This window comes from Bombus terrestris, chromosome 6, assembly GCF_910591885.1.
Source record: "Bombus terrestris chromosome 6, iyBomTerr1.2, whole genome shotgun sequence".
NCBI lineage: Eukaryota > Metazoa > Arthropoda > Insecta > Hymenoptera > Apidae > Bombus > Bombus terrestris.
This window is the reverse complement of record NC_063274.1, coordinates 16,559,140-16,571,646: the sequence shown is the minus strand read 5'-3', so window position 1 is coordinate 16,571,646 and position 12,507 is coordinate 16,559,140. Positions and strand designations below refer to the sequence as shown.

Genomic DNA, 12,507 nt, shown 5'->3' with positions numbered 1-12,507 from the left:
GACTTTTCCAGGGCTCTGTGATCGTAGCCGGAAAACGACGCGAGGAGAGAGAGACCGTCTGTGGCGGTTGACGGTAGCCGATAGACGATATCGTAACCACCGTTGCTGTTGCCGGCCTTTTCTCTTTCTCTTTTCCAGCCGCTTCCACTGCATCCACCCCTCTAGCAAGCCAGCCGTAATCTGGCAGTGCATTTAACCACTTTGTGAAATAGCCGTATATCTCGCCACTGTGACGTAGCATTCGATACGTCGAAAAGGGTGGTTGGAGGACTGTGGGTGGCACAACCATGACGGGAGAGAGAGAGAGAGAGAGAATGTGCGAGGAAGAAACGTACGGGGGTAAAGCGGAGGGTGGGAGTGAGGTCAGGAGACTCGGTAGGAAAACGTGGAATAGGTTGGGGAAAGAGAAGCTACGGCGCGGCAGCGAGAGTATCTAGTGGCTAGTAGGTTCTGCGCGCGCCCGTACACCCGTGTACCCCATTTAGAGGGGTGGAAAGCGCCGGTACGAAGGTGGGGTAGCTCGTGTCCAAGAGTAGGGAGTAGAAACGATCCCTACTACCCCTCTCTAGCCGGTTGGGAAAGCGCACGAGCTGTGTCTGGTTATATGGGAGTGGCGGGGGTTGTGGGGAGATTTCATAAAGGTAGAGGGGTTGGATAGGGGTTCGAACAGAGCTGGCTTAGGCAAGGGGGTGAAGGATGCTGGTGGATGAGACTGGTGGAGAGGAAAGGCGCCGTAAGGGGTGCTTGGAATCACGGTGGTGGTGTGTACACCCTGTGTATATAGTCTGGCCAGAGTGGAAGAAGGGTGCGCCCTACTTCGCGTCGGCGTTTTCCCTCCTGGCAGTGTGCAACGACGTATCGAAAGAAGGACAGAGAAAGCGAGCACAGGCTGTCTCTCCAGTTGGGTGCCGGGCTTTTCATAGTCTCTCATTTCACGACGAGCGTCCGTGCCATCGGTTCGAGTGTTTTGCGCGTTTGACGAATATCGGGAGTGAGAGAAAAAAGAAAAAAGAGGAGAAAGAAGGAAAGAGGTAGCGAGAATCGGCTGGGAAAACAGAACGGGGAACGCGAACCAGCGAAGATCGCCTGGCACGGACAACGCCTCGGGCACGGAGCAACGCGAGAACGAGATAGGACTTCGGTCTGTATCGCGAGTATATTTGGTGATTCGCGTTAGTACGAGTCGTCCAAGGTGGTGGTGCAGAGTACCGTCCGTCGACGGGGGTGTTGTTGCCGTTATTGGTTCTCGTCGATGGTGAATCGTGGAGTTGGTTTTCGTCAGCTTCACGGCAAGTGCACGTTGATCGACGCGTTTACGTAAGAACGACGGACGCTCGTGGTGTATGCTTACTCGTACGTGCTCGTATGTACCTCAATGTGCGCGCGCGCGTGTGACAAGTACCGACAAATACGGGAAGACGAGTCAGGAAAGAGACGGCGGAGGTTTTCGTCGATTCGTGAGTTTGCCGAAAATACCAATTCGGTCAGCTTCGATCATCGCGTATCTTTCGAAGATCAAAGGAGAGGTATTCGTCATCGTACGTCGAGCGGTCGCCGAGTCGACGAATCAGAAGAATTTACGAATGGACGAGCCGAGACCGTTTAATCCCGACCCTCTCGTTTGCATAATTAGCCGTGCTGCACTGCAACAGCTACACGGAGAGAAGGGTTCGCGTAAACTTTGTTATAAAGGCTGAGGTGGCGGTCGTATTATTCGACGATACGAGGAGGAGGAATTGAACGTGTCGTTAGAAGGAGACGAGAGAAGGTGAGAACAACGATCGAAGGTGTCTCGCCACCGAAGCCTACTCGAAGAAGGAAATGGAAAAAATGGGCGTAAGCTTGTTGACGGAGTATTTTCTCGGGAGAGCGAAAACATTCCTCGCTTATTGATGCGCCTGGCGAGGCTAGCGTCCTCGAGCAAAATAATCGGGGCGGATAGTGTCTATCGTAACCAGGATCAGCATTCGACAATAATAAACGTGTTCGTCATGGAAATCTCGGTGTTCTTGTTTTACGTGACGACGTTGCTGGGCATTGTGACCAGCGATAAGTGCGCCGTCGAGTGTTCTTGTAAGTGGAAGAGCGGGAAGCGCACGGTCGAGTGTGTAAATCGTGCCCTGACTAGCATACCGGAGTGGATCGATCCGGAAACGCAAGTGTTGGACACAAGCGGTAACGACATTCGGACCCTGCCGAGTAACATCTTCAAACGTGTACGTTTGACGAATCTACAGCGTCTCTACCTACGCGAGTGCCATATCGACCGAATCGATAGCGAGGCACTGGCCGGCCTTACGAATCTGGTAGAGCTCGATCTAAGCAACAACCTCTTAACGGTGGTCCCTACTGCAAGTTTCTTGGATACACCGTTCCTCAGGGATCTCGTACTGTCTAACAATCTTCTCAAGAGGATTCACTCGCACGCGTTCAAGAGTACACCGAACCTGGTCAAGTTGGATCTGTCTCACACGCAACTGGTTGAGATCGAGGCGAAAGGATTCCGAGGCTTAGAACTGTTGGAAAGTTTAAAGTTAAACAATAATCAGTTATCGACCCTTCATCCCGGCACGTTCGAGCCGTTGAACAAACTCACGAGCATAGAACTTCACGATAATCCCTGGATCTGTGATTGCCATTTACGCGAGATGAAAATGTGGCTCGTAAAGCACAATTTGCCGACCCTTCAAGCACCCCTTTGTCACAGTCCGAAACAATTATTGAATCGTACCTTCACCGATTTGAGTATCGACGATTTTGCCTGTCGACCGATTCTTCTGATAGCTAGTCGTTACGCCGAGGCAACGATAGGCGAAAATGCCAGTATCGTGTGTCGAGTTAGCGCAATACCACCGGCCAAGGTGAAATGGTATTGGAACGGACGTTTGCTGACCAACCATTCGGCATTCAGTGGCTATCAGAAGATTTTGATCTTTGAGGAGGGTCAGTTCCGGAAAAGAAGTACGCTAGTACTGACGAACGCTCAAGAAGCGGACTCTAGCGAGTTCTACTGCGTGGCAGAAAATCGTGCTGGTAGCGTCGAGGCGAATTTCACTCTTCACGTATCTCTGAGAACCGCTGGCATGTCTACTCTCGGTTCCGGTCAAATCGCTGGTATATCCGCCGCTCTGGTTGTGCTCATTCTCTTTATACTCCTTGTCATTCTCGTGTTGTTCATTCGTTTACGAAGAATGCCGTTGAAAGACGTGAAGTCGTCGGTTCCTGCGGAAGGGGTGTCCGTTGATAGTACAGGTGGTAACAATGAGAATCCATCATCGGCAACGTCGACTACTCGCAGAAAACACGAAGAAATCGAAACGACGTCGTTCGGTGTGGAATCGAAGCCACCGGTGTCCTTAAATCTGAGCTACGTTCAAAGACCTCAAGCAGCGGCCTTGCAGACAGAGAACGAGTACGGTTCGATCGGTCGTTTCGATGATCAGAGCCAACAGCCCTCGATGGTTGCACCCGGTGCTTGTTTCTCTTCCACTACGTCGCTGATGCCGATTGACAATCCTGATCTTATCAGGGACACGCGACGTGGTTCGGCGGAAGACATCACTCCTTACGGCGGAGCGGACTATAGTCGTATGGAAGTGGTGGACGATGCGAAGATCCTTTACACGAGTTGTATGTGGGAGGCGAGAGATACGTGCAGAACAACGGTTCCGGTGAGCACGTACCCTTCGAAGGAAGCCCTAGCCGTAGTGGCACCTATGGTCGAGCAATTTCCGCCAGGGGCGAAGCAAATAAGAGTATGGCAGAAGGGAGTTCCGGTTTTGCCACCGGTGTCTGCGTTGAAGCGTGTCCTCGGCTCGACGCGTAGCTCTCCCGATGAGGGTTATCAAGAAGGGACTGGAACTGATGTCTAGGTACCGCTGCTTCATTACTGTGACGCCCGGCACCGTTACCTGGAGCTTCGTAGACGCCACCAGGACGACACCGACTGCTGAGAGACGTCCTGTCCAGTGCCGGACGAGCGGTAGTGAAAAAGAAAAAAAATTCTCGATTTAATTTAAATATCGAACTCCGTCGCGGATATTAACGTGATGGACTAGGACGTCGACCTGTCACGTGGATTGCGTATACATAAAACGTATAATATATACATACCACATGTTACACACTCGTACATACGTATATATAGACAGAGAGAGTGATCGATGAAATGGTTTGAGATGTATTCCGTATGTGGATATACATACGTACAGAAGGGTGGCAGACACCGAGAATGGGAAGTCATTCGGCCGACTCGGTGGAAACAAACGTCCACTAGTCGCGAGATTTACGTACAGTGGTCGATGAAATAGTTGAAGGTGTCATCGTGACTAATGCACGGAACACATAAAACGAAGAATCTGTCGAGGACTCAATCGATAAATTCCGCCATCTGCCAGTTCTCAAAAAATAACGCCGGCTTTCTAATCTCCAAGAACTTTTCATTTCGAACGTTTTCGCGTCCGTTTTGTGTGTCCGACGTGTAGCACGATAGGAAGAATATTCTACTCGACGTTCTAAATGAACGGAACGATCTGGTAAGAAAGACGACGTCGTTTCGGCGGTCTTGCAGTACAATGTTGACGGCTAATACTTTCTATATGAACTATTAAGGAATATTCGGAGGAAGAACAAAAACAAAAAAAAAAAAGAAAAAAGAAGCGAAAGAGAGATCACGAAAAATGGAATATAGTAACATAACGTTTAAAGATACGGTTTAAATATACCGTTTCTTAAGATAATGTTTACGAGAAGACTGCAGTGCATGTTCCGAAGGATGTGTAGATAGAGACAGATACGCGAGAGAATAATTTCTATTTACCGTGTGTGTTGGCTACCGTGTATACTACACACGTGAATTTTCCAGTCAATTTTGAAGGTGTAATTAGACGATGTTAGATGATTTGGATATGGTGTGAACACGACGACAATACGAGATCGAGAATACGGCCGACGTGCGATTACGCATCGCGGTAACGATGCTCGAAAAATTCATCCCATTTTCCGTCGCGCGTCTAACGATTCGTTGATCAGATTGTTTTTTCATTTATTATTATCATCATCAACGGTACGTACGAATTATGAATACGTTATAATTTCGGAGTAAGATCGAGTATCGAATCGATTCGGAATAACTAACGGAAACGCGACATACGAGAGAAGCGATATTGTCACATCGGATAGTTATTGACGTTCGTGTTCGAGGACGAAAATTCACGGAAACGGTAGAGCGTGAAATATGACGTCGGGTACACCTCTGGATCCGTCGTTGCAATTCTCCTGACGATAAATTGATTTACTTTGCCGTGCGTTAGGAACCGTTCAAAATATATTCGTGTAACGACACACTGTCTCTTTCGATATCGATTCATCGAGAAATTTCACAGACCTTAAAAGCGTTAGTATACCTACGTCAATGGTAATATCATGTGCGTATATATCAATATCGATACGTCGGTATCGATACATCGAATAATTACTGACATCGCGAATGATGACAATTGCGAACGTCGCGATACCTCTATCGAACGAGATATCTAATCAACGATTGAATTCGGTGAACAAAGAAAAAGTAAAGTGAGAAAAAAAAGTTCGCAATTCCCAGAATGTATCCGTCGTCGTTCGATCTCTGTCTGTTTTTTTGTATTACCCGGAGCCAATAGAATCAATTACATAAGACTGTATAGTAAGCACAAGAAGCCCGTAAGCCAATTGCAAGCGAATATAAACTATTGCTCAAACACTGAAACGAGGGGCTTGCGATTGGTTGACCGGCTCATGCCTCGCGTTAGTGTCTTACGTAAGTGAGTCTGTGTGTGTTGATCTAGACACTTTGGCGGTAAGCGGTAAGCCAAAACGCCAATTGCGAATATCGGTCAGTTATCAACTTGTGTCTGTGTTTGTGTCCTGTGTGTTCCGTGTGTGTGTGTGTGTGCGTATTTGCGCGACTATGGTTCGTACGTGTCTTGAGAGCAGTGTGCCTGAATATACATATTTGAACGTATGTGATAATATGATCCAGACCATGTCTACATTCGGACGTGTGAATGTATGAGTGCACTAGTGTATACGTGTGCCCACGCGCGGCATCGAGAGATCGAGGGTGAGATAGTGCATGCGGTGCAGTGCTTGCAATTTCTACCGATTGGTTTATCGCCTATCGTTCAGGCCGGCTGCTTTTCTCTGCTCAATGATCCTAGAACCGATCGACGTATCCGTGATGAGGTAACAAAAAAAAAAAAAAAAGAAAATAAAATACGAAAACGACGGAAAAAATGGAAATAAAAATGCCATGCCAAATACACTGACTGGTTCTATTGAATCGTATATTTTACGCGGATCGATAATACGTGGTACAGGCTGGAGAACACGACAGGACACGTTTCTAGTGGTCATTTTATTCGTCGACGAACGAGTCCACGGGTTTATTGGTTGTTTCCCGACCGGTATCTTGGCCAAATCACGGTAATCGCAGTGAAAACACGTGACAACCGGGGCACGAGAACGCGTTCAATGGATTTTACTGGAACGATCTTTTTTCTCTCTCCCGATCGAATCTAACTTTATTCGTTGCAATTCGTAACGAACGTTTACACGTAACGCGCTTGGAGCGTGTTCGAATGGAATTTAAAATTAGGCAAACTAGGAAACTATGGAATTTATGTTATGTATCTGTCCATAACACGAAATTTACTGTCATGAGAAATAGACACGAATGATTTGCCACCTTTTCCCTCGAAAATACACGGTTAGCATCACGTCCAGAATAATTTACGCGTATCATCGTTTAAAGTGAGCCATAAATGACGTGCATATGTTTAACGTGGACTACCCTTTGTCCTTTCACGTATTATTCGTACTTGTATGAATATTTGCCCTTTCTCGAATATTCGTCTTGTTACGATAACATTGTTCCTTAACGATCATTTTGTTCCTATTAGTGTTTTACAATATCGTCTGCGTTAATAAACGTTTATCTATTTTTATTTTATTATTTGTTAATAACAAGTTGATTCACGACATTTTATGATACCTTCTAGCGATGATATATAGAAATGTTAATTATTTTACCGTTCAGAGGTTCTTGCAACCGAGTCACGCCAATGCGACATTTAAAGACTACTCGTCCATGCATCGAAAGTAACGATATTTACCGCAGATTGTTTTCGTTTACCCGATCTTTTTATGCGTCACTGACACGAAACACCATTTTTCTTTGTCGTTTCCTGCAACGAAATCGATCAAAATCAAACAAATTCTTCTCATGTTATATTTTCATCAAAATATTATTGATGAAACAAACGAATATCAAGTAGCCAAATATTTCTCGGCATTAGAAATACAGGTATAATTAAACATACAGGCGAACAGAAAGCTTAATATTAAGTTTGCGAAAATATTAATTACAATGAACAATCCATATTAGAAGCTCTTCGATACTATCATATAGTAATAATTTATTAGAGTATATATACATATATATCACTCGAATATTATGACATATCAATCCACCGTGTGCCATATTAGTGAAACATATCATGCGTTCCTCGATATGATTTACATTTTATCTATCTCAGTGTTTTCCTTCTTCTAATGACCTGCTGTTTGCGCAATCGGGTATCGGAGTTAATTATTTGCAAAGTAACGAAATACGCATAAGCTGACGACAATGAACGTAATGAACGGTCAAATCGGATTTAACGTAAAATAGGCTGGTTCATAAAGGAGCCGAGTCGTAATGTATATTTCGAAACGCAAACGTCACGTGAGATGGAAGCAACACGGTTTATTAATTTCTCAGTAACTATAATTTCACAAATTTGGAAAATCGACAGAATGAAATGCACCCGCGTTTTCGCTACAGTTATGTCCGATATGCAGTGGTTACACGAAATATTGGCACAAAGCTTTTTTTTTAGCAGGTTCTACATTTCATTTTCAGAGTTTTTTCAGTCATGTGATAGTACCTACCATTAAATGAAATGAAATGTAATATATTTGTATCCAATTAACTAGTATGTAAATATTACAATAAATACATTGTTGTATCAATACACTTTGTAGCCACTGTGCATATATTTTCGAACCGTTTGACGAAAAACAGCGTTTCATTCTTTTTCGTGTATCGTATCGACGATGCAATTAAAAAGATTCTTTCCTTCTAGAATGGAATTAGAATTATACTCGTACTTTGTCTGTAATCTGCACCAATTGCGAGTAAAAGGATGAATGAATAACACGAACAAAAAAAAAAAAAAAAAAAAAAAAAAAAAAAAAAAAAAAAAAAAAAAAAAAAAAAAAAAAAAAAAAAAAAAGAAGGGCTAAAAACAAAAGGTTTGCATATGAACAAATTAACTCGGGAGAATACATTTAGAATTTTGTTCCTAGTCTGTATAGTGTTTTTCTTTTCCGTTTTTCTTTCTTTTTTTTGTGACGGGTACAAATCTCTGAAACACAATAGCGTGCGGTCACAGTGGTGGCTAATGAACATTCACAATACAGCTCTCCTGATGTTACTGCGTACAATATTGCGATCCATATCATTTGAGCGTCATAAAAGCTGACAAGCTGGCATGTCTGACAATGAGTCGTAGCGGAAAGGTATCGCGAACAATTACTCGAAGCTTTATATTCCCCGAGCGGATTAAGGGAGATATTGCTTCTTCATACGATGGCTTCAAGCACGTTGTTTTAATTTTTTTTGTCATCCTCTGCCTATGTTGTTCGCGTATATGAAAAATTAATATATTGGATGGATTATCTCGTTAACATGTTATTAAATATTACATCTTTTATATTATATAGGAGAAAAGCATTGCCATATATATATATATTTTTATTCGTTCCTTTTCACAGAAATAGGACTTGACTTACATATTTCTAATTCTTACTTATTTCCATACTGTATTTAGAGCATCCATTATATTCAAAGTCCTACACCCAATCTACGTTCCTACCCTAAGCACACATATTTCATCTTATATCTAATATTAGAAATTTAAATATATATCTTTGTTTCTTCTAACTATACGGTATACACTATCCTATACTTAATCTATACATTATACACTATTCATCGCATATCAACCTTCGGCTTAGTTCGGTACCTACATATGTTCTTAAGTTCTTTCTAAAACTCTTACTCAGCTTATCACCGCTCCATTTATCCTACTTTTTACTATATCTTCCTTCCTTAATACGCTTAATACGTTAGAATCTATCCTATAGCAGCCGCTTTTGGCTACCTCCTTCTACTTTCTTCCTCAAGTATTCTGTCTTTCCCGCTGTTTTTACATATTCGTTTGCTAATTCATTAATTTCCCTCGCCACTTTTTTTCATTCGGTCCTTATTATAAACCGCTAAAAATACTTCATTCATCCTCACCTGTCTTCGATCTATATACTATTACAGTAAACATTACATTCTGATATTAATGATATTTAAAGCAGACATTAAATCGTAAAGGATATGGTAAAATCTATTTTTTATGAATTTAAAAAATCATTTTTATTATTATCTACAAATATTTTTAGATTATTTAAATGGTAGAGCCTTTGACTTAATATACAAGAAACATCAAAAATAGAGATAATATCATAAGTCGAATTTGTATATTTTATTTATATAGTGTTAATATGAGTAAGAAGTATTTTATTATCACCTTAAAATTATCCGCAAAAAGCAGCATTCCTTTTTTTGTTATGTAATGTACAACAATTATAGATCACAGTAAATTTATTCCTTTTTAGATTAGACTCATGATTAAGCTAGGTGACTGGACAAATTGTAGAATGTCCAATTTAGATATGTGTAATTTATTTAATCTTGATGTATTCAGAAAAATTGAAATATATAAAGATTGTTTTGTATGAAATTATGACGCGACATTATATCTAAAACTGGATATTAAAATTTGAAATACCATAATTATAACGTTGTTAAATTCGCTATATTCCATTCTGTCCGTGAAATAATAGTTTAAATAAGCAAAATAGTTTATTTATTTAACATTACAATTAATAATTACGCCTCGATTAAGAGTAATTGAAGCAATATCTTTCTCGTGACATTATAACATAAATTCCATATAAATTCTATATAAGAAGTTAATTTCATAAATTCTATATAAAATATTAAAGAACAATTTTTCCCTAGTTCATACTTTAGCATTATACTTGCAATTTTCAATGAAAATGAAAGCTTTTTATGCCACTCGGCTAAATGTAATGTAGTATCGTAAATATATATTGATGATTTATTTACAATGAATGGATTGTACAGATGTTGATTAAATAGAAGAACGATGGTTGTTTAACGTGAACTAATCACAATAACGTACTATAACCTAGACAACTCAATGGTTAATTTGCAACTCTCGTCACAACGGATTCAACACTCTCTCTCACGCGGACCACACTCTCTCGACAACGCTAGCAACACTAATTCAACAACGCAACTCACACTCTCTGACTTCTCGATTCACACCCTCTGGCTTCTCCACTGACACTGCCTGTTCTAGCATCCCTTTGTCTTTTCTTAGGCCCACCACGCACGTGTTTCGCAATCGCTCGTGGCCAGGGTCACGTAGGACTTTTCTACGAAACTATTCAATTGAAGGACTGACGATACATTGATGGGCCCGACGGCGCCTCGGCTCTCGCGACATTGTTTATGGTTTATTTGATATCTCTTAGGTCTTTTGTCCACAACACCACAGTAATTTATGTTTAACAAGTAGGTGCATATGGAAAAAAGATTACTTTGAGTTATAAATACGATACTTACAAAAGTTCTTTGTAAGAAATAACACTTATTTCTTACTGCCAGTTCAATTTCGTTCTAATAATGTAAGTTTTTCAATTTTATAACTAGCAAAATTTTCGTTACTAACTTACAGAAAGGAAAACGTTGGTCATAAGCACAAGAGTTTACATACATTTATGAAACTCTGTCTTACCTTTTATTACGAAACAATTGCTTTCCAGTGAAATTTTATTATCTGTTATATGTTGATAAATATGTTTTCTTATTGTAATATCAATTAACATTGATTTCCTATACTGTAAATTTGTTCCATTAGTATGAATATTTATTACCAGACTACACATGTTTACGGAAATTTACATTTTTATGAATATTTTATAAATCTTTGCATATTATATGTGATCTAAACACTTTTATATTTTAAAATTTTTCATAAATATATAAACCTGCGTAGTCTATTATCAATAAATTACAGTTATATCTTACAATCATAATGAAGAAGTAGTTCGTGTTAAGAAAGGATCGCCACGGTTGGTTGGCTGGCGCAATCTTGATGCCGATTACTTGATTTGCTGTTTAAGTGTCCTCCCCATTTACCGAGCAAATTTAACCATAATCTATTCCGTTAATATAATTTCACGTCGGCAATATCAGTTCCTACAACTTTATTATAAATTTGCGTCGATCATACAAAGCGTATCAACTATGTTAGTTTAAGTAATAACGAAAAGTAATCATGATAAAGAAAGAACATGTAAATTAGAAGTTTTGCAATGACGATGTGATGTATATGATTTTGTGGAAAAAATATATTAAATTGGATTATGTCGATATTGATTCAGAAAGTTTCAACAAATTGTTACTCTTTAACTTCGTGGAAATTCAATTTCGCGCACTCTTATTTTATTTTTGTTTTCTTTCCTCACGTATACGTGATGCAGAAAATGTCCATCTAAATAAATGATTATTTTCCGATTGTCTTTTAACATACGCGATTTTGCGTGAACATGCACTTGAAAACTTAATGACATTCGGATATTGATAACCAACCAAATATTTTATATACAAGTGTGTAGTCAATGCGGATCTTAAATAGATTGAATAAATGGAAACAATTAACGCGTATATTTTATAACAAAGACGGATTTAAAGAATTATTAATGAAAAAGTTATTCAGACAATATTTAAGCTAATAAATAAATAACATAATTTTATGATAATAAATAGTCGAGGAAAATATTTTATCGTGTAATTTGTAGAATTTTATTTTCTTAGAAACTATTCAATCATTTTAAATAATTTGTTTAAAATTACTCCATTTTACGTAATAAATATTCAATGAGTTTCAACTTGATATTATATAAAAACCGCGTCACAATGCGTATTTTATATAATTATTCTGACATCTAAATAGGTAGCTAATAGAATAGAGAAAACTGTCTTAATACGTATATATTCATAAAGTCGTTCGTATATCGTTCGTGGAAATTTCTGCACGACATCGTACATATACAAGAGAAGTTCAAAGTGAAGAGACCGAGCCGACATTGAAGTAGCAATATAAAGTAATTAGGTAAAGTAATTAAGCAAATTCTGTATATCGAGCAGTATGCAATACTACTTTAATTGCTTGATGTATCTTTTCGCGCTTTATTCATGCCTTCCTTCGAACCAGGATTCAGTTCAGCCGTAAATTCAATAAATTTAATTAGCAAGCGTTTCGTGTCTCGGTTGATATTCCAGTA

At 40.0% G+C, this 12,507-nt stretch overlaps 1 protein-coding gene across 1 annotated transcript; it reads left to right on the top strand.

Moving 5' to 3' along the window:
• The first annotated feature begins 449 nt into the window (after positions 1–449).
• On the top strand, positions 450–11,599 carry LOC100646887 (leucine-rich repeat-containing protein 24-like). The gene has a single exon (XM_003402722.4). It carries the CDS (start codon positions 1,893–1,895, stop codon positions 3,870–3,872), a length of 1,980 nt encoding a protein of 659 aa, XP_003402770.2. The 5' UTR covers positions 450–1,892; the 3' UTR covers positions 3,873–11,599.
• The last annotated feature ends 908 nt before the right edge of the window (positions 11,600–12,507 follow it).

Excerpts from the sequence above, each read along its gene's own strand:
- LOC100646887 (XM_003402722.4), top strand. The coding sequence starts at position 1,893 with ATGCGCCTGGCGAGGCTAGCGTCCTCGAGCAAAATAATCGGGGCGGAT.